This window comes from Amphibalanus amphitrite, unplaced genomic scaffold (genome assembly GCF_019059575.1).
Source record: "Amphibalanus amphitrite isolate SeventyFive unplaced genomic scaffold, NRLGWU_Aamphi_draft 000543F_arrow, whole genome shotgun sequence".
Classification (NCBI taxonomy): domain Eukaryota; kingdom Metazoa; phylum Arthropoda; class Thecostraca; order Balanomorpha; family Balanidae; genus Amphibalanus; species Amphibalanus amphitrite.
In genome coordinates this window covers 219,646-244,887 of record NW_024882037.1, presented here as the reverse complement: position 1 = coordinate 244,887, position 25,242 = coordinate 219,646, and the positions used below count along the sequence as shown (strand labels likewise).

The following is a 25,242-nucleotide window of genomic DNA, read 5'->3' as shown; positions in this document are numbered from 1 at the left end:
TTAGAGCTGCTGGCTCGAACCCTTTATAAGCCGACAGGGGCTCTCAGAGACCGACAAGGGGCCCTCAAGAGGTCTGCGGTGTCTTCAGGAGCCCTGTTGAGTCCTCAGAGACCAGCAAGGTACTCTCAGACGCCGGTGGTGGCCCTCAGAGTCGTCGGTGTGGGGCCCTCAAAAGTGACCGGTGAGTGGCCGTCCGATGCGAAGGTCCCGTCTTAGGCCGTCAGAGGCTCCGGCGTTGAGCCCTCAGAGCCGCCGATATATGGCCTTAAGAAGCACTGGTTTGGGCCTTTGGAACTTCATTCAGGGGTGCCGGTTAAACTCAGAGGTGGCAGTGTGGGGCCCTCAGCTGGGCACCGGTTTGGGGTTTTCACAGCCACCGGTGAGGGCCCTCGCAGGCGCCGTTGTGGGGGCCTTCAACCATTGGGCCGTCAGAGGCTCCGGCGTTGAGCCCTCAGAGCCGCCGATATATGGCCTTAAGAAGCACTGGTTTGGGCCTTTGGAACTTCATTCAGGGGTGCCGGTTAAACTCAGAGGTGGCAGTGTGGGGCCCTCAGCTGGGCACCGGTTTGGGGTTTTCACAGCCACCGGTGAGGGCCCTCGCAGGCGCCGTTGTGGGGGCCTTCAACCATTGGTTTAGTTAGCGGGTCATCACAGGCGTGTGTGGAACCCTTAGAGCTGCTGGTCCCTGATAGGCCGGTAAGGGCCCTCAGAGGCCGGCAAGTAGCCCTCAGAGGTCGCCAATGGGCCCTGAGAGGCCGGCAAGGGGCCCTCAAATGCCGACAAGGAACAATAAAAAGCCGGTGTGTGGCTCTTATGGAGAGAAGTGTGGCTATTCGGAGCACATAAGGTGTTCTTTCGAGCCCTGTGGGGCCCTTCTGAGTCGAAAATGCCAGCGTGGACCCTCAGCCGCCAATTGGCGTCGCAGGGCCCCTCGGGCCCGAGAGGCCCCCTGATCCGATGGGGGCACGTGCTCCCTGTCCCCCCCCCTCCGGGTACAGATAAAGAATGCAATCGGCGGTGCAGGACACAACAATTGCAATCGTTCCTTTTCCCGTCGCGAGGTCGCCCATCCGACCCATGATTGTCAACCCTGGGGCTCGGGTCGGCAATGTATCGGCAAGGAAATCAGCTTTAGGTGGGTAAAAAAGTTATTAAGAGTCATTAGTTGTCGTTACGTTCAGTAATAACAACGATAAAGTGCCAAATGTACCCGACGTACGGCTTGGAGCCGGGCGCCGCGCGGTCTCCACCAGTGACGTCACGCTAATGCTTAGCGACCGGTCCATTGGAAATTGCGGGATGATTCTACCTCTCTTATACGGCCTTGACCATGCTCCATCTACGCAATATTTCTTTACTAATACATCTACGGTGCCGTCCCGTGTCTTCCGTTCGTTATTTTTATGCATACGAATTTTCGTCCGTGTTTACGTCACCCATATCGAAATGACTACTTGCTCACGGACTTGCTCAATTCGACAGTGTTGACAATGACACAGCCACCTTCCCAGTGTTGACAGTGAAACAGACACCGTCCCACTCACAATATTTATCGAGGCACTGCTACTGATCCGATGAGTACCACTGACTTGCAGACCATCCCAAAAGCATCCGATAAACGAGACAAAAAGAAAGGCTCGAATCGAGCTCATATCACGGGTCGCCTCAGATTTCAGAAGACGGATATCCGAGCCACTGGGGAGAGCTTAGTTTCGTCGCCACAGTACACAGTACGAAGCCTCGGTTACCTTTATCATGAAAACGTTCTCGGATGAAACCCAGTGGCCACCTTTCCCGCAGGCAATGATACGAGAGACAGGATCTCATCAATCTGTTCCAGTCGGTGTCACACACTGCAAATTGACACTGTGTAAACAAGCAGCTGAATAAATTATGCATATATTAGTAACACTTTCCAGTACATATAATTTAACACTCGTCTACAAAAGAATAACGCACGTTCCAGGCAGCTCGCACTCTGACTATGTAGTCAAAGGTTAGAAAAAAAAAACGAGCGAGGTACGGCTCGAAAGCGTCGCCGCCAACGCACCTGCCCAACGTCTCACCCGAGCCCATATATTCCAGCGCATAAAGGTTGCTCTCAACACCAGCCCCGTAAAACCAAACAAGCCTCTTGGAGAGGTACACCAGTCGCGACCATAGCCCAGACGCTCGGGTGGCAGAGAGCCTGGCCGAGATTTCCACCAGAGAGCGCGTCCCAGCGCAGCACCGAACCACAATCACCGGCAGCGCCCGGTGACGCACCACAGCGGCTTCCCCAGGACCGGGGGGGGGGAGGGGCACAGGCAGTGGGGGGAGGCAGGGTGAGCGATCCACACACCCTGCTACTATCAGCAGCTCCCAGGGAAGACACTATGTCCACTCACGGCGGCACAGCCAAAAGGGCCCACCCGGGGTCCCGGTAGGGGGGCGCACACCACACAACGCTAAGGCACCGCACTGTCGACCTGAGCTCCAATGGCCGGGGGTGAGTTGACGGCCGTCCGACCGCTCCATGGCCGCTCAGGGGTCCGATCCGCAGTCGTCCGCAAACGGCACGTCCGCCACGCCAGCGCCCAGGGCCGCCGCCTCCTCTGACCCTGCCGGACAGAACGGCTCCGCTGTGAACAACCGCCCACCGCTGCCGCCGTGCGCAGCCATGGTGTGCGACGTGCGTACTATTAAATGAAAACAAAAACAAACATTCCATAATTAGTTTTAAAAATTCGCACATTTTCTCTATTTAAAGAGAAGTATGTGATGAAAAGCAAGAAAGAGTAAAAACATCAGTGCCTTCTGCGATGAATGTAATCAAACGCTTTTGTTTTACGTACATCGATCATCAATGTGAGAGTTCTAGCGCAAGGATTGCTAAAGGAGGAGCAGCCAGCATTGTTTCGGCTAACGAGGCTGATAGAGTATCTGCAAAGTTGCCGCTTACAGTTACCAGTGATAGGCTATCTAAACATTTGGATTTTGGTGATTCATGGGTGTACGGGTGCCGGAACTATGGCAAGGTGCCCATATCTTCAAACGCTTCAGCGCGCCAACCAACGGAGCGTCACTTTTCAATCGTGCTAAGCAGCAGATCTAAGTGTGGTTGTGCTAATTTTACCCCGCAATAGTCCACCTGTTAACAGCGTTCGGTCTCTTGCCCTGCGTTCCGGATGCCCTGACGGTACCTTGTGTTTGATCATCAGCTCGTTGACTGGACGAAGACGGCTCGTCCGCGGTCGAATCCGACGGAGGCACGGGCGCGGCCGCCTCCATTGGCACAGACGGACCTGACTGCCCTTCAGACTCCGCCGCCGGACCCTGGGACTCCGGACCCGGGGACTCCGCCGGCTGTGTGTGCGGCTCCTCCGCCGGCGCCGACTCGGGCCCCGGCCGGTGTGCCGCGGCCTCCGCCAGTCTGTCCGCCGGCGGTCCCTCCGCCCCGTCCGGTGGGTCGGAGCCCGCAGCGGCCCGCTCTGTCCGTTCCTCGACACGCTCCGCCGGTGCCGCAGAGGATTCGTCCGCCCGGTCGGCCGGCTGCTCCGCCTCGGAGGTCGGCCGATCGCTAGTACGTTCACCCTCAGTCTCGCTCTCACTCGTCTCTGCAGAAGGAAAACACGACACACTAGAGAACACGGCAAAATAAAATAAAATAACTACGAGCACAGAAATCGTATCTTTCACACACCAATATTCCACATGTTCATATTCCACACCGCACGCATGCAAGTATGTTCAAACACACTAAGTACTGACAGTTATTCTTCTAGCACAATCATTGGTCTCGCACCAAGGCTATTCATCCCATGGAAATGATCATGAGCAGAATTATGGTGATACAACAGTTTCCAGCCGAATGTCAGGAAATCAAAAGGTACCAGCCTAGGGCGATAGAAAGGGGTTAGGGCGGTGATACGACGATAGGGCGGTGATAAGGAAAAAAAGGTAGCGGGGCGGTAGATGGGGCGCTTTCATCGGGCATGTCACTCGCTCTTATCAGTCGTACTAGACTCGCTCTCACCGGCCGCGTGTCAGACTCCACTATGTTACGTCAGACTCCACCATACGCTCACCGGTTGTATCAGACTCTACCATGCGCTCACCGGTTGTATCAGACTCCACCATGCTCTCACCGGTTGTGTCACCGGTTGTGTCAGACTCCACCTTGCGCTCACCGGTTGTATCAGACTCCACCATGCGCTCACCGGTTGTGTCAGACTCCACCATGCGCTCACCGGTTGTATCAGACTCCACCATACGCTCACCGGTTGTGTCACCGGTTGTGTCATACTCCACCATGCGCTCACCGGTTGTATCAGACTCCACCATGCTCTCGCCAGACGTGGGCGCTGCCGGCAGCCGAGGCGCCGACGGCCGCTGCTTGCGGGCGGGGTTCCACGCGAAACAGTAGCTGCATCGAAACGCTGCGGACAGGCAGACATGGTCGGGGCACAGTGAGCCAGACGCACGCCCGGTCGATGGAAACGGCAGGTCTGGTCCATGACTTTAAATTTAAAGCGAATGCGCAAACTTTGTTTTACTAAGAGACGTGCAAGCAGCAGATGTACAAACTCCTTAAAACCAGTATAACGCCTTTTGGGGCGACTAACGGAGCGAGCGATAGGGTGGGCCTTGCACGTGCGAAATTGCGAGGGGGTACCTCCAACTGACTTGTGCACGGCACCCTACTAACTGGTCTCTAGCGATGTGCCAAATTTGGGCACAATCGGCCCAGCCGTTCTCGAGATCTGGAAGCGGCACCCTGCACGTGCGCACGTGCAAAATGGGTCCCAACTGACTTGTGCACGGCACCCTACTAACCGGTCCCTAACCGTGTACCAAATTTGAGCGCAATCGGTCCAGCCGTTCTCGAGATCTGGAAACGACCCCTGCACGTGCGCACGTGCAGCAGCACCCCAACTCTGGCACATGTATATGCAGTGCCTAGTGGGTGCCTACCTACATGCCAACTTTCAGCGCAATCGGCCAAGTAGTTACCGAGATATTGCAACAATTACAAAAGTGACACCTCTTCGTTTTGCACGTGGCACGTGCATAAGGGGTCACCCACATGCTTCGGGAATAGTCCAATACTTGGTAGAAGGAATGAAGCTACCCTACAAAAATTACCGCGTGTAAATCGGTCAAGTGGTTGCTGAGATATAAGCCTCGCAAAAGCGTGACCACGGCCGGCCGGCCGGCCGGCCGCTCATACTCAGAAATTTCCGTTAATCTAAGGAAAGACTACGCTCGCTTCGCTCGCTCCGTAACTAAAAATGTACGAAATATTCCGTTGGTCTAGGGAATACGTCACAATGCTAGTTTATTGCTTTTAGGGGAAATACCTACAAAACTATCAGACCTTGAGAACTCCCAATGCCAAACGAAATGATTAAATTTGGTAAAGAAGTAATGCCGAAATTAATAACAAGTGTCTTTGTGGGACCAACTGGCGACAGCAGCTCCTTTCTCAAGGTTAAAGACGGGATGGGGAGGCACACATATACCAAAAAGCTACGCGTTTATGAGGGGATCTGAGAGCACCAGAACCGAGAACCCCGGGAGCTCGCGACTCCTACCGGGCGAGTGGGGCGTGGCGGGGCCACTCACCGAGGTACTCGAACTCCTCCTTGAGCGCCATGCCGTTGTGGCTCTGGCACTGGCAGCAGATGAGCGCGTACCGGTTGGCCGGCCCGTCGCCCACCAGGTAGTCGAGCATGCGGTCCATGATGCCGCGCTCGCGGGGCAGCACCGGCCGCGGCAGCGGCGGCCCCGCGCGCGGCCCTGCGGCGCACAGACACGCGGGTCAGGCCGGCGGCCGGTCGTGGGATATGGTGTGACCGAGTGCGGTTTGTGATAAATAGATATACAGCATCCCACCAGTTGACGGCACTATCATTAACTGACAAAATAAAAAGTTAATTGGCGAGATTTACACCAGTAAAACGCCTTTTGGGGCGACTAACGGAGCGAGCGAGAGGGTGAGCCTTGCACGTGCGAAATTTCGAGGGGGTACCTCCAACTGACTTGTGCACGGCACCCTACTAACCGGTCCCTAACCGTGTACCAAATTTGAGCGCCATCGCTCCAGCCGTTCTCGAGATCTGGAAGCGATACCCTGCACGTGCGCACGTGCAAAATGGGTCCCGACTGACTTTTGCACGGCACCCTACTAACCGGTCCCTAACTGTACCAAATTTGAGCGCAATCGGTCGAGCCGTTCTCGAGATCTGGAAACGACCCCTGCACGTGCGCACGTGCAGCAGCACCCCAACTCTGGCACATGGATATGCATTGCCTAGTGGGTGCCTACCTACATGCCAACTTTCAGCGCAATCGGCCCAGTAGTTACCGAGATATTGCAACAATTACAAAACTGACACCTCTTCGTTTTGCACGTGGCACGCGCATAAGGGGTCACCCACATGCATCGGGAATAGTCCAATGCTCGGTAGAAGGAATGAAGCTACCCTACACAAATTACCGCATGTAAATCGGTCAAGTGGTTGCTGAGATATAAGCCTCGCAAAAGCGTGACCACGGCCGGCCGGCCGGCCGGCCGCTCATACTCAGAAATTTCCGTTAATCTAAGGAAAGACTACGCTCGCTTCGCTCGCTCCGTAATAACTGGTCGGATATCAGAGTTCTCTCCCAAACTACTACTAGTTTAATAATGCAACATCCCGGCGCCAAAGACGCCATGGACAAGGCAGACTATCGTTCGCCGATGCCCGGCTGTCCAGCTGGGCTATCCCGCGGGTCTCGCGGGGTCTGCCGGAGCGACTCACCGCCCATCTGAGGCTGCAGCGCGCGGCCCGGGACGCCCGACAGCGGCGACTGCGCCACCAGGCCGCCGACGGGCGCGTACCGTCCGGCACCTGCCGACCAGAGCGCTGTCACTCGCCGTCCACCTGACACCGGCACCGCACCGGCCACAGCGGCGCCCGCACGCCGCCAGCACACTCAGAGATTACCGACTAGCGGTCAGTGAGACGTGGCAAAGACGCTGTAGGATACCGAGTGATTACTGGTGCTTGTCCGACCATCAGCAAAAAGAAACGGTCAGCGGCCGACCGCAGGTCGACATTGACATTGTGTGCTATAAAACTCATAGCAAACGCGCCGTATATCATCTTACTACAACAGCAGCCTAGCACCAGGGTTAAAACAGTCAATCTAGGAAGTATATAATTCAGAGCACCGACCTGGCTGGGGCGCGCCGCGACCTAGGGGAGTGTCCGGCACCGGAGTCCGAGCCACCGCCGCGCTGGCCGCCAGCTGACGGTGGCGCGCCACTGAAACAACGAACACGTATGAGCGCACGGTCTCGGGAACGTTTGTCATCACAGTGTCACAATGATGGTGGCGCGTCTCCGGCGACAGATCCGGTTAGTGGCACGTTTTAGAGGGACAGTTGAGTTGTCAGTCGCCACGTCCTCTCGTTATAGTCTCTGAGGGTACCTACACGGACGGCAGCCGAAACTTACCGGCCAGACTGCCAGTCTGCTGGGCGGGCGTGGACGGACTGCCTGTCGGCCGCAGCTGTCGACAAACGCCACAAAGCAGTCAGCCGGTCAGCCAATAAACCAATTAAACATGCTTTGTTCGCATTCAGCATACAATAATCATCATACGATTGTCACCTTATACGAATAACCAACTGAGACATACACAATAGAACGTGAGCAGTAAAGAAAAAACAGGATACCCAAATCACATTTTAGGTGAATGTGAAGCTAATCAGCTTTAAGCGACTAATGACCAGGTTCATAACATCATGTATTGTAGACATTGGACATCACTCCGCAACAGTTATCAGCTTACCGGAGATCGTCTCAGCTGTTCGGGGGCAAATTTCTCCAAAATCTGTTTGGCAACTTTGTAAGTTTCCTTATCTTGAACCTCTTCCAAGATGGTTTCCTTCTTCTTTTTTAATGAAGCTAATTTCAGTTCATTTTTCGATATCTTCCTTCCATAATACCACATTAACAGCCTCTTGAGTAAGAAGACCCTGTAAACACAACAACAGACTTACTTTTTCCAATTTCACATCTTGATAGAACTCAAGGAATGTCAGGACTCTAGTCAGAGAACAATGAACACTCAAAACTTACACAGCAGGGAGCACTAGTCCATCAGACACTCGCACAGCGGGGAACACTAGTGAATCGAACACTCACAAAGCGGGGAACACTGGTGAATCGAACACTCATACACAGCGGGAAACACTGGTGAATCGAACACTCACACAGCGGGGAACACTGGTGAATCAAACACTCACACAGCGAGGAACACTGGTGAATCGAACACTCACACAGCGGGGAACACTGGTGAAGCGAACACTCACACAGCGGGGAACACTGGTGAATCAAACACTAACACAGCGGGGAACACTGGTGAATCGAACACTCATACACAGCGGGGAACACTGGTGAATCGAACACTCATACAGCGAGGAACACTGGTGTATCGAACACTCACACAGCGGGGAACACTGGTGAATCGAACACTCACACAGCGGGGAACACTGGTGAATCAAACACTCACACAGCGGGGAACACTAGTGAATCGAACACTCACACAGCGGGGAACACTGGTGAATCGAACACTCACACACAGCAGGGAACACTGGTGAATCAAACAATCATACAGCGGGGAACACTGGTGAATCGAACACTAACACAGCGGGGAACACTGGTGAATCGAACACTCACACAGCGGGGAACACTGGTGAATCGAACACTCACACACAGCAGGGAACACTGGTGAATCAAACAATCATACAGCGGGGAACACTGGTGAATCGAACACTAACACAGCGGGGAACACTGGTGAATCGAACACTCACACACAGCAGGGAACACTGGTGAATCGAGCACTCACACACAGCGGGGAACACTGGTGAATCAAACACTCATACACAGCGGGGAACACTGGTGAATCGAACACTCACACAGCGGGGAACACTGGACGTGAATCGAATACTCACACAGCGGGGAAGAGAAGGAGCGCGCCCACGCAGAGGAGGCGCGTGGTCATATCGTCCGGAAAGTAGTGGTAGTAGAGGAGAACGCCGGCGGCCACGTAGAGCACCACAGAGTAGGCCACGATGACGGCGGAGACGCGCTGCTGGCGGCGGCGCGTGCCCGTCTTGTACTCCTCGATGGCCGCCATGTCGTCCTCGATCTGCTGCAGCACCTCGATGGTGGACTGCTTGCGCTGCGGAGCGGGTGGCCGCGCGGGAGGTCAGCCGGCCGGCCCCCAGTGCTCCCAGTGTACCCACGGTTCGACTGTGTGCACTGTAGCCGGGGTACGGCAGACGCAGGTACTGTCGTGGATCACAATGCAGCACATCGAACTCCATGTCTGATCAAAATAATACCGGATCAGGAGATCAAAACAAGGTTTTATGCAGCGCGAAGTAGATATGTATTTGTAATTGTAACATCCGTTCACATTGACATTGGAGTATTAAATGACCTATTTACTGAATCAAGGAATAGCTAAAATTTTAACTAGTCTGAGAAAAATTGAATGGTGCCATCCCACCCTCATCAGTCCGACCACTTGGCCTCTAGGTCCAAAAGGCTTGGACAAACTCACTCACTGAAAAGAGGTTCTGCTGAACTTTGTTGATCAGCATTTGCATGCCTTTCATCCCCCAAATGTGAACATTTTTACACACACACGCACGCGCACACGCGCACGCGCACGCGCACACGCACACACACACACACACACACACACACACACACAAATGAAACTAGCCCAACAGGATGTGTTTACAATGTACCAGACCAACCAAGTCCTGGGTTAGGGCAAATATTCTAAAAGGCCGACAGCTGAAAGGGAAACATATCGACCCAAACATTGATAAATATCACAACTTAACCCGCGCCCTGGTGGGGGGGGGGGGCTATTTTTGCCCCCCCCCCAGACTTTTCGATATATCTCCAGAACCGCTGCGCCGATCGTCACCAAACTTTCAGTACCCTCCCGGACATCAATTTTACACATTGTGACCAATTTTTTTTTAAGACTATGATAGGTTGGCCGGAAATGACGTCAGAGTGACGTCATGTTCTGCCGTTTTCGACCCAAAAAAGGGTTTCGCGGGAAGAGCTGTCAGGCCTATAGCTTTGCAAATACAGAAAAATGATAAAGACATAAAAGCTGTAGAATTGACAGAGCTACAAAAATTATATCTCGGATTTGTGAAATTTTTGGATTTTGACACCCAAAAATAAAAAATAGATTTTTTGAATAGAATAGCCGAAAAATCCAAAAAGTTTTTTGAATTTCGAAAAAACGGAATATATGTGATAGTCCTTACCGCCTTCTATCCAAATATACAATTTGAGATCGATACCTCTTTTTGGCCAAGTTATAGCGAAAAAACTGTTCAAAATTGATGACGTCACATTTTCAAACTCAATTTTTAGCATTCTATACCCCGTAGCGCAAAACAAAGACCACCATTAAACTCCTCGTGACGAGCTGCATCGAATCAATACCCATTTTATGCAAAACTATCAACTTTAAAATTTGACCTTTTTTGACCTGACCTTCACCAGAGACTAGAGAGTGACCTAAGCCGTACCTGATGGTCTTATAACCAACACCATTGAGTTGGAAATGAAAAATTGGCCATAAAACATTCATCGCACAACCTTAGTAAATTTGGGTTCATGTGACCTGACCTGTGACCCTTGGTGACCTGACCTGTCACCTGATCTGGTATTGTCAGTGACTAATAGCAACATGTGTAGGTACTAGGCAACTGATGTCCTATCGCTGATTCTCGAAAAAATGCGTTTTCCTCGGTGTTATAGCGCATTCCCTAGAAGACCCGTGAACGGTGAAACATTTCATCTTTGACCTGCCCTGTGACGTCATCGGTGATCCCGATGTGGTAACTTGCACCTCTAACTGGCCGGCCGGGCGGCGGTCGCACCTCTAGCCGGCCGGCCGGCCGGCGGTCGCTGGTCAGCTGACCGCCGTGCGGCCGCACCGCCTGGGGCTGTGGGCGGACTGGGCCTGCGTGCCGAAGCTGGGAGCTGGCAGTCAGTGCGGTACGGATCTGTGTGAGTGAATACATGTCCCGCAGATATGCCTCTTTAACAATTGGCGACGAGGACAATTACGAATTTAATTTTGTTGAGGCATGGCGGGCGATTCAAGAGGAAGAGGCTTTGATGCTTTCAAGCCTGGTGAGGATAATTGGGAAGAGTGGAAGGAACGTCTGGAATTCTACTTGGAGTCTGAAAATATCACCGAGAGTGACAAGAAGCGTTCTGTGTTGCTCACCGTGTGTGGTAAGGAGACGTACTCTTTGGTGAAGAGCCTGGTATCGCCGAACAAGGTGAGAGACGCATCTTTCGATGATATTGTCTCGTTGTTGGACCGTCATTTGCAGCCAAAGCCGTCTGTGACAGTGGCGCGCTTTCAATTTAACATGTGCGTAAGGAAGAGCGATCAGACTGTGTCTGCTTACATTGCTGAGCTGCGTCGTCTCACTGAACACTGTCAGTTTGGCGTCACATTGGACGACATGTTAAAAGACCGCCTTGTGTGTGGTGTGAGTGATGGGCAGATGCAGAAAAGGCTGCTAGCTGAAGATGAACTGACTTTTGCTCGTGCACAAAAGCTGTGTCTGTCCATGGAGGCTGCTTCCAGAGACGCAGGCATTCTGACTGGCACGTCCACACGAGCGGTCGAGCCGTCTGGGGAAGGAGCTGTCAACAGGATGGACCAGCAGTTCTCGAGCTGCTCACGCTGCGGAAGACGGCACGGTCGAGACAGATGTCGTCATACGGCGACGACCTGCTTCAAGTGCGGTAAGGTTGGCCACCTTGCGCGGGTGTGTCGTGATACGAAACCGAACCTACCTGGAAAGAGGCAGTTCAAATCATCATTTGATAAGAAACGTGATGGGGATGCGAGATATGTTGCTGAAGGACCTGAAGGAGGGACACGGGAGCATGAGCTGTCAGAGCACTCAAGATTCCGATTTGGAGCAGATCAAAACTGTCATTCACGCTGTCAGTAACAAAAAGAAACCGGCAACGGTGACTGTTGGGATAGAGGGCGTGGATGTTGTGATGGAACTGGATACGGGTGCTTCTTGTTCTATCATAAATGAGTCTACTTACAAACAGCTGGAGTCGACCATCAAGCTGCAGGCGCCCCAGTCGGTCCTCAGGACCTACACGGGACACAAGATACCTGTGCTGGGCGAGGCTGTGGTGGACGTCCGCTACGGCTCCAACGAATGGTGGCTTCCCGTCATCGTCACGAAGGGAAGTGGTCCGAATCTCCTGGGACGAGACTGGCTGAGTCACATTCAGCTGGATTGGAGAAGCGTCTTCTCGGTGAGTACCGAACGCCCCGTGCCTGTCGTCGATAGGTTCAAAAATCAGTATCCTCAGGTCTTCGAGCACGGTCTGGGTGAGCTAAGAGATGTCAAAGTCAAGCTTGATGTAGATCGCACAGTACATCCAAGATTTTTCAAGCCCAGACCTCTGCCTTTTGCAATCCGAGAAAAGGTAGATAAACAGTTGAAGAAGGAGATAGCTATGGGTGTGCTGGAGCCAGTCTCAAACTCTGAATGGGGGGCAGCTATTGTACCCGTGCTGAAATCTGATGGAAATGTGAAGATCTGTGGAAACTTTAAACTTACCGCAAACAAGGCTGTCCGTGTAGACAAGTACCCACTGCCTCGGATCGAGGAGATTTTCAGCCGCCTGGCAGGCGGAAAAGTGTTCTCAAAACTCGATCTCAGTCAGGCATACCAGCAGCTGGTAGTTGATGATTCTTGCCGAGATGTGCTCACCATTAATACCCACCTGGGTCTCCATCGCTATCGCAGAATGCCATTCGGTGTCAACTCGGCTGTAGCGCTCTTCCAGAGAGAGATGGAAAAACTTGTTGGAGACATGTCTGGTGTGTGTGTGTACCTGGACGATGTGCTCATCGCCGGAAGCTCCGAAGCTGACTGTTTGGAACGAACCTCACAGGTATTGCAGAGATTCCAGGATGCTGGCCTGAGAGTTTCGGAGAAGAAGTGTCGCTTCTGCGTCGACGAGGTTGAATACCTGGGACATCTGATCGACGCTGCCGGCTGCCATCCATCTGGGAAGAAGGTGAGAGCCATCCATGAAGCGCCAGCTCCTGAGAATGTTGGGCAGCTTAAAAGTTTTCTGGGGATATTGAACTACTATTCCCGGTTCTTGCGCGATCGTTCAAATGTCCTGAAACCGCTACATGACCTCCTTCGAAAAGACACCCCCTGGAGGTGGAAGCACGCAGAGGAGCAGGCCTTCAAAGCTGCAAAGAAGCTTCTCACTTCTGATGGGGTTCTGGCTCACTATGACCCTAGCCTCCCCTTGGTTTTGACCTGTGACGCATCTTCGCATGGCATCGGTGCCGTTCTTTCCCACCGGTATGATGATGGGGTGGAAAAACCCGTTGGTTTCCACTCCAGGTCCCTGAGTAAAAGTGAACAGAAAATGAGTCAAGTAGAACGTGAAGCCTTAGCTATCGTATTTGGTGTTACGAGATTCCATCAGTACTTGTTCGGTAACCAGAAGTTCATCCTGGTCACGGACCATAGACCTTTGCTGAAGTTGTTCAGGGAGAACGAGGGCATCCCTATGATCGCTTCTGCCAGGATAGCGCGGTGGGCCCTGCGACTCTCCGCCTACAACTACAAAATAGAGTACAGATCGACTGCGAGTATCGGTCACGCAGACGGTCTCAGTCGCCTTCCGCTGCCTGTAGATGGTGACCGCCTCCACGAGCCCGCTGAAAGTGTCTGTCTGTTGCAGAGCGTCGAAGACGACCTGTCGCTGGATGCCGGGAGGATCGCTCAGCTCATCAGTCGTGACGCTCTCCTCAGCAGGGTGCTGACCGCCGTCCAGTACGGAGAGTGGCCGGAGGACCAGAGCCTGCAACCATACCGGATCAGGAGAGATGAACTGTATGTTATCCGAGGGGTCTTGCTCTGGGGCAACAGGGTGGTGGTGCCACATAAGGCGTGGGAGTATGTGCTGAGAGAACTCCACGTGGGCCACCCGGGTGTCAGCAGTATGAAGTCTGCAGCACGTTCATGTGTGTGGTAGCCTCGCATTGATGATGCCATCGATGCCTACGTTCGCTCTTGTTCCGCCTGTCAGCAGCAAAGAGCGATGCCTGCCAAAGTTGACCTTCATCAGTGGTCCTGGCCACGAAGGCCGTGGTCTCGTGTCCATCTTGATTATGCAGGCCCTGTGGAAGGAGGAAAATACCTGCTGGTCGTAGTAGATGCTATGACCAAGTGGGTGGAGGTGAAGATCACGTCTTCACAGACCTCGTGTGTGGCCGTTGACAGGTTCAGATCTCTGTGCACCATCTTCGGACTGCCGGATACCGTGGTGACCGACAACGGGCCAGCCTTCGTGGGCAGAGAGTTCCAACAGTTCGTCAAGAGGAACGGCATCAGGCACGTCACGACGGCACCGCATCATCCGGCGAGTAATGGTCTCGCGGAGAGGTACGTGAGGGAGGTGAAGTGTGCTCTTAAGAAGTCTGTTGATGTGTCATTGCACCTAAGAGTTGCTAACTGGCTAATTAAGCAGCATACTACCGCTAGTTCTACCACTGGTGTGTCCCCTGCATACCTGATGTTCGGTCGGGAACTAAAAACACGGCTGCAGCTGCTGCATCCAGACGTGGCGGGTCAAGTGGAGCGTCGCATGGACTCTCAAAAGCGACACTATGACTCTGGCCGTCGCCCTAAGAGTGTTCTCGTGTCCGACAGGGTTTATGCGAGGAGCTACGGCGCCGGCCCGGCCTGGCGGGCCGGAACGGTGGTGGACCTGGCGGGTGGCGCCATGGCCAGCATCCGTCTGGATGATGGGCGTGTCTGGCGGCGGCATCTCGATCAGTTGCGTCCCATCGCTGATCTATCTCCGGCTTCTGATGTGAGCGCGCCAGTCCCGTCTCCGCCTCTGGACCAGTGTGCAGCGCGGCGACTGGCTGGACCACTGCCGGTGGTGGAGGAGCCGGCGGCGGCCGCGCGCAGGCCGCCTGACAGTGCGGTACCTGACAGTGTGGTACCTGCTGGTGCTCCTGCCGTTCCTGCGGGTCAGCTGGCGGAGGAGAACGGAAGTACGGCCGCCCGGGCCAAAGACTCCGCAACTGAGCTGCCACCTGGGACTGATCCAGACGATCTGGCTCCGTCCCTCCGGCGCTCCACACGAGTTCGGAAACAGACTGACTTTTTCCGGTTCTGAGTGTCGGCTGCGGCCGCTGACTGAAATGTACTTCTAACTGCTTGGGTTGTGAACTGGTGTTCGTTCTTCCTACAAAAGACAGTTGTTGATCTTTAAAGGGAAGGGCGAGTGTGGTAACTTGCACCTCTAACTGGCCGGCCGGGCGGCGGTCGCACCTCTAGCCGGCCGGCCGGCCGGCGGTCGCTGGTCAGCTGACCGCCGTGCGGCCGCACCGCCTGGGGCTGTGGGCGGACTGGGCCTGCGTGCCGAAGCTGGGAGCTGGCAGTCAGTGCGGTACGGATCTGTGTGAGTGAATACATGTCCCGCAGATATGCCTCTTTAACACCCGAGGTCAATGAAATTTGGTTTTCTTCGACAAATTTGACAGGCCTTTCGAACGCCGTTTGAACTTTGCGGATCGGTCCAGTAGTTTCGGAGATATGAGGGGGGGGGGAAATAGCCCCCCCCCCCTTCCCTCACCAAGTCGCGTTATAAACAGACCCCACCAGGGCGCGGGTTAAATCTCCCAAAGGCAAACATATTAGCAGCTCATTTCAACTTACCCGAAATCGTGAAAATATGATGCCCATGTTTTCTTAAAAAGCAGAAACTTTAGGCAGCTGTGGTGTGATCCAATTAGCTTATAATAGATTGCTGTGAAAACAGGAAGGTAGGTTATTAACAAGATATTCATGAATTGCACATTTTGGGCATGGCCCACTTAAGACAATAAAGTACCCTACCCACAACAAGCCACTACAATACACAAGAAATCCATAATTAGCACAAAGGGCTGACAAGAGTCCACGATGTCAGTGTCTACACTAAAATAGAAACGATAGGCAAACAGCTGCCTAAAACCACAAGAAAATCGTGAAATTCTGCAAGGATTCCTAGTTCAAGTTGCACCACTTGAAAGCACTGCACGCATACATGCATACCTACCTACCTACCTAGTACCTACCTAGCCCAGGTTGAGCTGATTCTGTGACAAATTTGAGTGATTTTCCCCTTTTCAGCCCCCTAGGAACTGGAGGAATTGACAAAATAAAAACATGAAAAGAAAGAACACATCCTTTCTACCTTCAAATTGATACCACACATCAATGCTCACAATACTTTTTACACACAACATTCAAAAGCTTTATTGTATGCTTGGCCTATTGAAATACATTAGCTGGAAAGGTGTGGCGAGTAAACTGGTGTACTGTAAAATAATAATAATAATAATAATAATAGTAAAGTGGGGCTATTTGAAACGGATTTAAAAGTTTTTGAAATTTCCCTTAAAACGGTTGATATTTCCTACCTACTTGTCAGAATGAAGATTATACTGTAAACCTGCGTGACAATGATAGTCGGGGTGACTATGATCATAGACCAATTTGGGGCCTAAAATGAGCATTTTGCAGCTGTGAACTGTATTTTCTATGCCAATGGTTATTACGAGCGAGCGAGCGCAGCGAGCGAAGCGAGTCTTTTCAATATAACGGAAAAATCTCAGTATGGGCGGCCAGGCCCGGCCCGGCCTGTAACGCTTTTGAGAGGCTTATATCTCAGCAACCGCTGGACCGATTGGCCTGCGGTCTTTTTTGCTGGGTAGCCCCATCCCTTCTACCCCGTAATTGACTACTTTTGATACATCTCAGTGACCGTCGTGGCACGTGCCACGTGAAAAGTCAAGGGTGTTCAAGCTGTTTTGCAAAAGTAGTGATTTTGAGAGGCTCATATCTCAGCAGCCGCTTGAGCGATTGACTTGCGGTAATTTTTGTAGGGTAGCAGCATCCCTTCTACCAAAAATAGGATACTCTCGATGCGTTTGGGTCACCACCAATGCACGTGCAAAATACAACAATAAGAGGTGTCAAATTTGTTCCCATTTTAATAACTCGGTAATTACTGGGGCGATTTCGCTGAAACTTGGCATACAGGTAGGCACCCACCAGGCGATGCATTCCCATGTGTTGCGGTTAAGGTGCTACTGCACGTGCGCACGTGCAGGGGGCGCTTCCAGATCTCGAGAACGGCTGGGCCGATTGCGCTCAAATTTAGTACACGGTTGGGGACCACTGACCAGTTAGTAGGGTGCCGTGCAAAAGTCAGTTTGGACCCCGTTTGCACGTGCGCACGTGCAGAATGCCACTTCCAGATCTCAGGAACGGCTGGGCCGAATGCGTTCAAATTTGGTACACCGCTAGCGACCGGTTAGAAGGGTGCTTTGCGCAAGCCCGTTGGAAGTACCCTCTCGCCCTTCCCCTGCGCGTGTCCGCACGTGCAGGGCTCACTATCTCGCTCGCTCGTTCTTCGCCCAAAAGGCGTTTTACTGGTATATGTAAAGCAATGCAGCATTATAGCAGACACTTTAGTCCCAGTTAAAAGTCATGTTCATGTTTCATGTCATGTTCATGTCATGTTCACAGATTGTTTTTTTTTTTGTTGTTGCTGTTGTCATTGGCATGAAGTATGAATTCGCTAGCATCTCCAGCAATAATAATGGTAAAGAGGAGGAAGACCCAGATAAAGAAAGAGAAAGCAAATGCTTAGATAGCTACTCAGGATGGACTTGGAGGATGAGCAGTGAGCTGCTCTATGTGTGTTAATTGGAGCATCAAAAGGAAATGAAAAAGACAATCAACTGGGGGGGGGGGGGGGGCATGAGTACCTAGTGTTGCAAGTGGTCCCAGAGCCACATGCAGACAAAGTGTGATGTAGGACAGGTAGCCTGTGGCCTAGGAGTTAGGACCTCTGTGACTGTTACTTAACCCGCGCCCCAGTGGCGGTCTCAGCCAACTTCGCCCTAATGGTGGGGGGGGGGGGGGGGCATATGTTACCACTCACCTCTAACTCAAAAACTAAGAGGGCTAGAAAGACGCGGTAAAAAGCAGTCGATAGCTCTCGATGCGTACGTTTGAAAGTATTTCAGTCATTTTTCATTTTAGAGCAATATTTGGGTCATCAGAGGTCATCAAAGTTCAAAATTTGCGAATTGTCATTATATTTTTCAGAAAACATGTCATTATCTCAGGAACTATGATAGCTAGAAAAACGCTTGGAAAAGCAATCGATAGCTTTTGAACTCTTCTTTTGATAAGGTCACTATCAAAAATGACCTCAGGTGAGTGGTTTAGCCTCCAGAGGACAAAAACTCCAAAAAAAGCTATTTTACGAAAAGTGTTTTTCGACAATAACTTTTGACTAAAAAAAAAAAACACAACGACATTTCTATTGCCAGAATCGTGTTCCTCTCGCCGAGACGCGTCGAATGAACTATAATTTGACCTTGAAAGGTCAACTTGATAATTTGACCTCAGGTCAAGGTCATGACCTGACCGGAAAAGGTCATGTTGCATATCAGTCGATGCGTCTCGGCAAGACAAAACAATGAGGCCATCCCCAGCGTTCTATCTCTTTCCAATCGAGAGTTATTGGCAAAAAGCTGTTCGTAGCCTCAAATGACCTCGGATGACCTCTCTAGAGGCTATAAGCAAAAAAGACACCTTGGTCGTCACGGATGGTCCAAATCATTGTGATTCTGAAATATTTGGACTGTTCCTATGCGTACACATGGATCTAGAGGCATTTTCGTTTTTCTCCATTCGCTTATAATGGAAAGGTCACGCTACTGACCTAACCTTAGGTCACGGATATAAAAAATCCGAGATATGCAAATTGTAGACGCCCATAACATCATGCAATCGACCAAGTTTAAAACCTTTCTGACAAACACTGCAGGCTGGACATGATTGCAAACTTTTTTAGGCTTGGTCACTAAACTTGACCTGGTGACCTGACCTGACATGACCTGGGGTCAAAAATTTCAAACATTGTCCAAAATTGATGTACAAAAAGCTACTCCAAGCGGCGCGGCGCTACGGCCGCGGTTTTTTATTCACACCCAAAAAACGCGACAGGGAGGTAACATATCCCCCCCCCCCCACTGGGGCGAAGGTTAACCTTGAAGTCATTAAAGTAGCTAATTTTGCTGCTTTAGCTCTGTAATGTCAAATATGAGTTTATACCCGGAGCATGCAACTTTATGTTAAACCTCGCCCGCACATGCCATTTTCCCATCCTAGAACAGAACGCACATGGGGGGGGGGGTTGCCACCCCCCGCCATTTCGTTCCTGTTGGAGATAGAGCTTCGCGGTAAGGACAAAAAAGATTCTTTGAGAAGAGACGAATCCAATGATACCCAGTTTTACCTTCTCAGACCAGTTATTGACCTTCCAGGTCAGGTCAAACTAAAAACTGTTGCTGTTTTGAGTCACCGTTGGATATCAAGTGCGCTGCTTAGCATATACCGATGACGATGCTGTTTTCTGTTGCCAAGCCAGCTAGAACCTCTTTGTCACACTACCCGACCAGATTTTTGTCGTTGAGGTCATTTCAGGTTAAGTTAGGTCAAGGTCAATGATACGTGTTTGTATGTCTGTGTGTGTCTGTGTGTATACTGATGTGTGCACCGAGTGTTTATGTGTCCATGTTACATGAAATCATGATCTGAGAAGTTTTTACCACAAATGCAATCAGAAAACTTCACAAAAACTAAATTCAGCTTGCCCAAAACGCAATTATTATAGATGACCTAGGTTGACCTTGACCCTGACCTTGACATCTGTACATCGTCAAACAACATGTTCCATGATAGGTGGGAGATAAGACCGGCAAAAAAGGCCGAAATCAAGGTGTCAAAGGCTCACAAGGCCCATAGCCAACGCAAGATGTTGAGAATCGGTCATTTGGGTCATGACATGACCTGAAAAACAAGGTCATATCTCCAAAACAAAAAACCACAGAAACTTAACATTTTCAGTGGACATCAAGAAAGGATAAAGGAGCAGCTATACGGAAAATCAGGCTTCTAGCTCTAAAAATGTTGAGTGCAGAGCAGAAAGACTACCTAGGGGAGGGGGTGGCAACCCCCCACCCCCCCCCCCCCATGTGCGGGCGAGGGTCAATACCTCAATGATTCATAGTTTTGCTGTGAAATGTGTGTTTTTGTCAAGCAAAGCCCTTGATTTTATTTAACCCGCGCCCTGCTGGGGGGGGGGGGGTGTTTGAACACCCCCCCTTGTGGTTTTTCGCGAATATCTCAAAAACGGCGGCGCTCCGCGCCGCCGTTTTTGGTACACCTTATCATACATCAATTCTACACATGTTGTGAAAATTTCAGACCAAGGTCATTCAAGGTCAGGTCACCAGGTCACTTGAAGTGACCTCACCTCATAAAACTTTCAATGTCTGTCATAGCTACACCGAGTGACCGATCGCTTTGAAACTTTCAGCGATTGCTAAGGGCAATAGCATGTACAAAATGTATATCTCAGAATTTTGATATCGATGACCTAAGGTCAGGTCAATTTTGCGACCTCCCCATTATAAGTCAATGGGAGAAAATTGAAATGAGCCTCTTTTGGATGAAAGACATTATAAACACTCCCAAACACCGAATTACAAGTGTTTTAGACACACTGAACTTGAAAATGGTGTCCGTGACCCTTGTTTATGCCCTGAGGTCATCTCAGGTCACGAATGGTATCTAACAGTTTTTCGCAAATAACTTTTGATAGAGGCATTCTAGAGCGATGAAAACGCCTTAGATGTGTTCAGCTCGACGATACGGATCGACTGATATGCAACATGACCCTTTCCGGTCAGGTCATGACCTTGACCTGAGGTCAGATTTTCAAGTTGACCCTTCAAGGTCAAGTTATAGTTCATTCGATGCGTCTTGACGAGAGGAACACGATGGCGGTAAAAGTAAGCTCGTACAAGGCTTGGGTCAAAAGTTATTGCAGAAAAACTGTTTTCGAAAAAATCGGCTATTTTTGCAGTTTTTGCCCCCTGCAGGCAAAACCGTTGACGTTAGGTCAAATCTGAGAGAATTACTCAGAAAGGGCGTTAATAGGGCTATCGAATGCGCTTTTCCGCGGCGCTGTAGCTCTATTGGTTCCCGAGTTATGCGTTGGCTTCTTGGAAATTTTCGACATTCGACCTGGAAATCGGCGAAATTTTGCCTTCAATGACCTCTGGTGACCTGACCTTTGCCCTGACCAAAAAATTGACCGAAGTGATTTCGTCATTATTTTTGACGCTCTTTCGAACGCCGCCTTCCGCGTATCGCTACGTGGCCCAGGAGCCGAGTTAGAAGGGGGGGTGTTCAAACACCCCCCCCAGCAGGGCGTGGAAATCCAGGACCCCCAGCAGGGCGCGGGTTAAAACATGTAAGCTCATCACATCACACACAGGACAATTGACAAAAACGGATAAAGAAACAGCAACGACACTTAACTCATTTTTTCAAACAGTATTTGTGGAAGAGGATCCCAATTTAGATATTCCCACCATCCCAGTGGACATAGACACTACGATTCTGACTAATATGAAGGTATCCAGACAGGAAGTATTGGAAGAGCTGAGGAGGATGGATGGGGACAAGGCTTCTGGGCCTGATGGGATCCCTTCAATAGTGCTGAAGTCCTGTGCTGAGGCCCTGGCCCAGCCTCTTTCCTCACTATTTAATAAGTCACTGGAAGCAGGCAAGATACCAAAAGTATGGAAGGAAGCCACAGTGATTCCAATATTTAAAGGTGGAAGTAAGAAGAAACCAGGAAACTATAGACCCGTCAGTCTAACAAGCCAAGTATGTAAACTACTAGAGCGATTGATCAGAAGGAATATTACAGAGCACATGGAATCCAACCACATCATATCAGATCACCAACATGGATTTGTCAGAAAAAGGTCCTGTCAATCAAACCTAATGAAGACATTTGAAGACTGGACAAGTTTGATTGATGAAGGAAACAGTGTGGATGTGATATACTTAGATTATCGCAAGGCCTTTGACACAGTACCGCATGAGAGACTGAAGGCAAAACTACATGGATATGGAATCAGGGGAAACATACTAAAGTGGATCTCTGAGTTCTTGAGAAACAGAACACAACGGGTGTCAGTAAACGGGAAGCTGTCAGACAGCATCAATGTCAGCAGTGGAGTGCCACAGGGATCGGTTTTAGGCCCAGTATTGTTTATACTGTTCGTCAATGAACTGCCAAGACTTGTCCGCAGCACAATGAAACTATATGCTGATGACACAAAGCTGTATCGACTGGTGTCTAGCAAGAAAGATGCAGAAGTGCTCCAATCTGACCTGGACACACTGGCCTGCTGGTCCAAGAAGTGGCTCTTACAGTTCAATGCGATGAAATGTAAAGCAATGCATTTTGGCACCGGAAATCCCAGAGAAAGGTATCATCTGAAACAACCAAATGGAGAGGCATTGGAGCTTATAGAAACAGATGTGGAGAAAGACCTGGGAGTTTGGGTTCTAGCTCGCTGAAGCCTAACCTACCACTGCCTGAAGGCCAGTAACAAAGCCATGTCAGCACTGAAACTTCTTAAAATGACCTTTGACACCCTGACTACAACAAACTTCAAAACTTTGTACACTATATATATACGTCCTCACCTAGAACACTGTATTCAGGCAGTTGGTCCGCATATGGTACAAGACTTCAGGGCATTAGAGAGGGTACAGCGACAAGCTACCAAGCTAGTACAGGGACTGAAGAACTTGACCTACAAGGAGAGACTGAGAAGACTGGATTTGCCAAGTGTCGAAGATAGAGTGAGGCGAGGAGACTTAATAGAGACATTCAAGCTGCTTTCAGGACACATCAATGTAAACCCAATGCAATTCTTTACCATGAACAATGACTGCCAAACAAGAGGACACAGCAAGAAGCTGAAAGTCAAAAGATCGAAAACTGTTGCAAGAGCAAAGTTCTTCTCAAATCCGAAATCGTATAATCCATGACTGGAACAAACTACCAGAAGATGTTGTACTGGCAAACAGCACTAACACCTTCAAGAACCGGCTTGACCAATTCATGGCGCAAACGGCTATACCCTAGATCCAATCAGTCCAGTATACCTACCATATACCTGACGTGGGCACCGAATAGACACCTAGTCTACACCAGCCCATCCGATTAAACCTAAACCAAAACCTAAACAAGCCTTTTCTGAGGGCTCCCCTATTGCACATGTAAGGTGATTTTGATGTAGTGATGATAGTTACCATGACCTCTGAGAAATATCACTTTTTTATAATAAAAATTATTTATGATAAATTTCAAGACATTTGATGTACCGTAAAGTGGGGCTATTTGAGACAGTGGGGCTATTTGAGACAGTATTTAAAATCGCTATAAAATGAAGATCGTTTGATTTTTATGTGATATTTTTGCTCAGGAAGGTGTTGAATCGAGCAGTAAATCGCCTGAGAAAAAAAAAATAAGCATAAATTTCAAATGGTTTTTATTTTATAACAATTTTAAAGGTAGTGTGCCACCTTTGAAAGATTTCCCATTTTATTTTTCCTAGGATAAGAAGCTTCTGTTTTTACCAAATATCGCAAAAAAAATCAAAAATGGGCCTGGAATAGTGCCTTTTTCGCCTAAAAGTTTATCGGTTTTTCGATATGTATAGGGTAAGGGCGGGTAAGAGTACGCGGGCGATAAGAGTACGCATCAGCTGTTTCGGTTGCTTAGCAACGCGGGTTTGTCGAGTTCATGAAGTGACATGAAGCCGCCAGTGCGTGCAGGTCACCAACGGAACGTGGGCGTTGAGCGGCGACGCTGTTGAGTTTAAGGCTATGAATATTATTCTCGAGCGTTATGATATTATTATGATATGGTACAATAATTTTGATACTTGCCAGTTGAGATAAGGTAAATTTCCGTGATTGTTGTGGGAAACTTGTGAGGTTATCTGGGGAAATACTGTACAGTGCAATATTCTGTTTGCGAAGTTTTGCACAACGTTTCGGGGTTGTTTTGTGCGCGAATTGCATGTACGGTAAGAGGACGCACTGTTCAGGAGGGTAAGAGTACGCAGAATTATACATTAAATCGAATATACAGAAATATAGAATTATTAATCTATCGCTCAATGACGTTTGTTTTGTAGGTATATCATCAATGGAGCACTGTGATGCAGATGCGTACCCGAAATTCTTCCAAATACGAGTTATTCTCCTTTTTGATTGTGCATTTTTTTAAGAAACACACGACATGATTATTTCCTGATTTATAGACTTGAAAGATTTATTTTATGTTTTTCTTTTTGGATACTAGAATTAACTTAAATGCCTTCTGAGTTTGAAGTTAAGCATTTGGACAGTGCAAGCTGCATAGGTGTGTGTTCATATGCTTGCGTACTCCACCCGCCTGGCGTGCGTACTCTTACACACCCCATATGGTAAGAGTACGCGAGTGCAACGGTTCAGAAAAATTCAGTTTTAGACCACTTCCATTTACGCTGAAGGATCGCTGCCCCATGGGTTGATGGCTAATTCAATGAACTTTAATTTTCCCTATTAACGATTTCTTTCCTTCAATTATTAAACAAATGAGAGCAAGAAATCCACTAAGTGCGTACTCTTATACGACTTCACCCTAACAACTGTAGTGGGCTGGCCTGCAAACCAGGCGTCGGCAACAATCGCGAATGCGGCGCACATGTGACAATAAGCAAAGGTCATTATACCCCGCGTTCGATGTCTCTCGGGCGGCGAAGATTCTACGCCGTCCGGCCAATCACGTTCCATAACCGCAGCCGAGCCCCCGCTGACCTTGGACGGGATTGGCCGGACGACGTAGAATCTTTGCCGTCCGAGAGACATCGAATGCGGGGATAGAGTTACGACGTACGGGAATGAGTTATCAGCTGTCTAATCGTAGACAACACCACAGTGTATCTTAAATAACAGGTTTTAGGGGCCGATTAGTGGGCAGATAGATACATTTAATTAGCTATTAATAATTGATTATGCAAACATTCAAGAATCTACACCATTCAATTCTAGCCAAAATCACGCGGCGCTCCCAGGCACTCCCAGGATTCGAACTCACGACCCCCTCTAGGGCGAATGATAGAGACGATGACGGACACAGACGAGCCGGATGTGGGACTAGGCGGACGTCGGAT

The 25,242-nt window shown here is 50.1% G+C and overlaps 2 protein-coding genes across 6 annotated transcripts; one reads left to right on the top strand and one right to left on the bottom strand.

Annotated features, from left to right (window-relative positions):
• Nucleotides 1–1,883: 1,883 nt before the first annotated feature.
• Nucleotides 1,884–24,733, bottom strand: LOC122393605 (endoplasmic reticulum junction formation protein lunapark-A-like). 4 transcript variants are annotated; one of them, XM_043389809.1, is made up of 12 exons: nucleotides 24,716–24,733; nucleotides 16,210–16,328; nucleotides 15,809–15,899; nucleotides 8,984–9,213; nucleotides 7,819–8,005; nucleotides 7,482–7,536; nucleotides 7,200–7,289; nucleotides 6,783–6,872; nucleotides 5,605–5,778; nucleotides 4,302–4,418; nucleotides 3,183–3,596; nucleotides 1,884–2,600 (listed from the first exon to the last, which is right to left on the bottom strand). In XM_043389809.1, exons 3-12 carry the CDS (start codon nucleotides 15,833–15,835, stop codon nucleotides 2,524–2,526), a joined length of 1,461 nt encoding a protein of 486 aa, XP_043245744.1. In that variant the 5' UTR covers nucleotides 15,836–15,899; nucleotides 16,210–16,328; nucleotides 24,716–24,733; the 3' UTR covers nucleotides 1,884–2,523. The 4 variants fall into 4 exon arrangements, with proteins under 4 accessions (XP_043245744.1, XP_043245745.1, XP_043245746.1 ...); XM_043389810.1 differs by lacking the exons at nucleotides 16,210–16,328; nucleotides 24,716–24,733 and adding an exon at nucleotides 23,333–23,388; XM_043389811.1 differs by lacking the exons at nucleotides 16,210–16,328; nucleotides 24,716–24,733 and adding an exon at nucleotides 23,190–23,280.
• On the top strand, nucleotides 10,953–15,573 carry LOC122393604 (uncharacterized protein K02A2.6-like). Of its 2 annotated transcripts, XM_043389807.1 has the most exons (5): nucleotides 10,953–12,365; nucleotides 13,011–13,136; nucleotides 13,821–13,972; nucleotides 14,363–14,524; nucleotides 14,792–15,573. In XM_043389807.1, exons 1-5 carry the CDS (start codon nucleotides 11,925–11,927, stop codon nucleotides 15,264–15,266), a joined length of 1,356 nt encoding a protein of 451 aa, XP_043245742.1. In that variant the 5' UTR covers nucleotides 10,953–11,924; the 3' UTR covers nucleotides 15,267–15,573. The 2 variants fall into 2 exon arrangements, with proteins under 2 accessions (XP_043245742.1, XP_043245740.1); XM_043389805.1 differs by having other exon boundaries at nucleotides 14,363–15,566.
• Nucleotides 24,734–25,242: the final 509 nt, after the last annotated feature.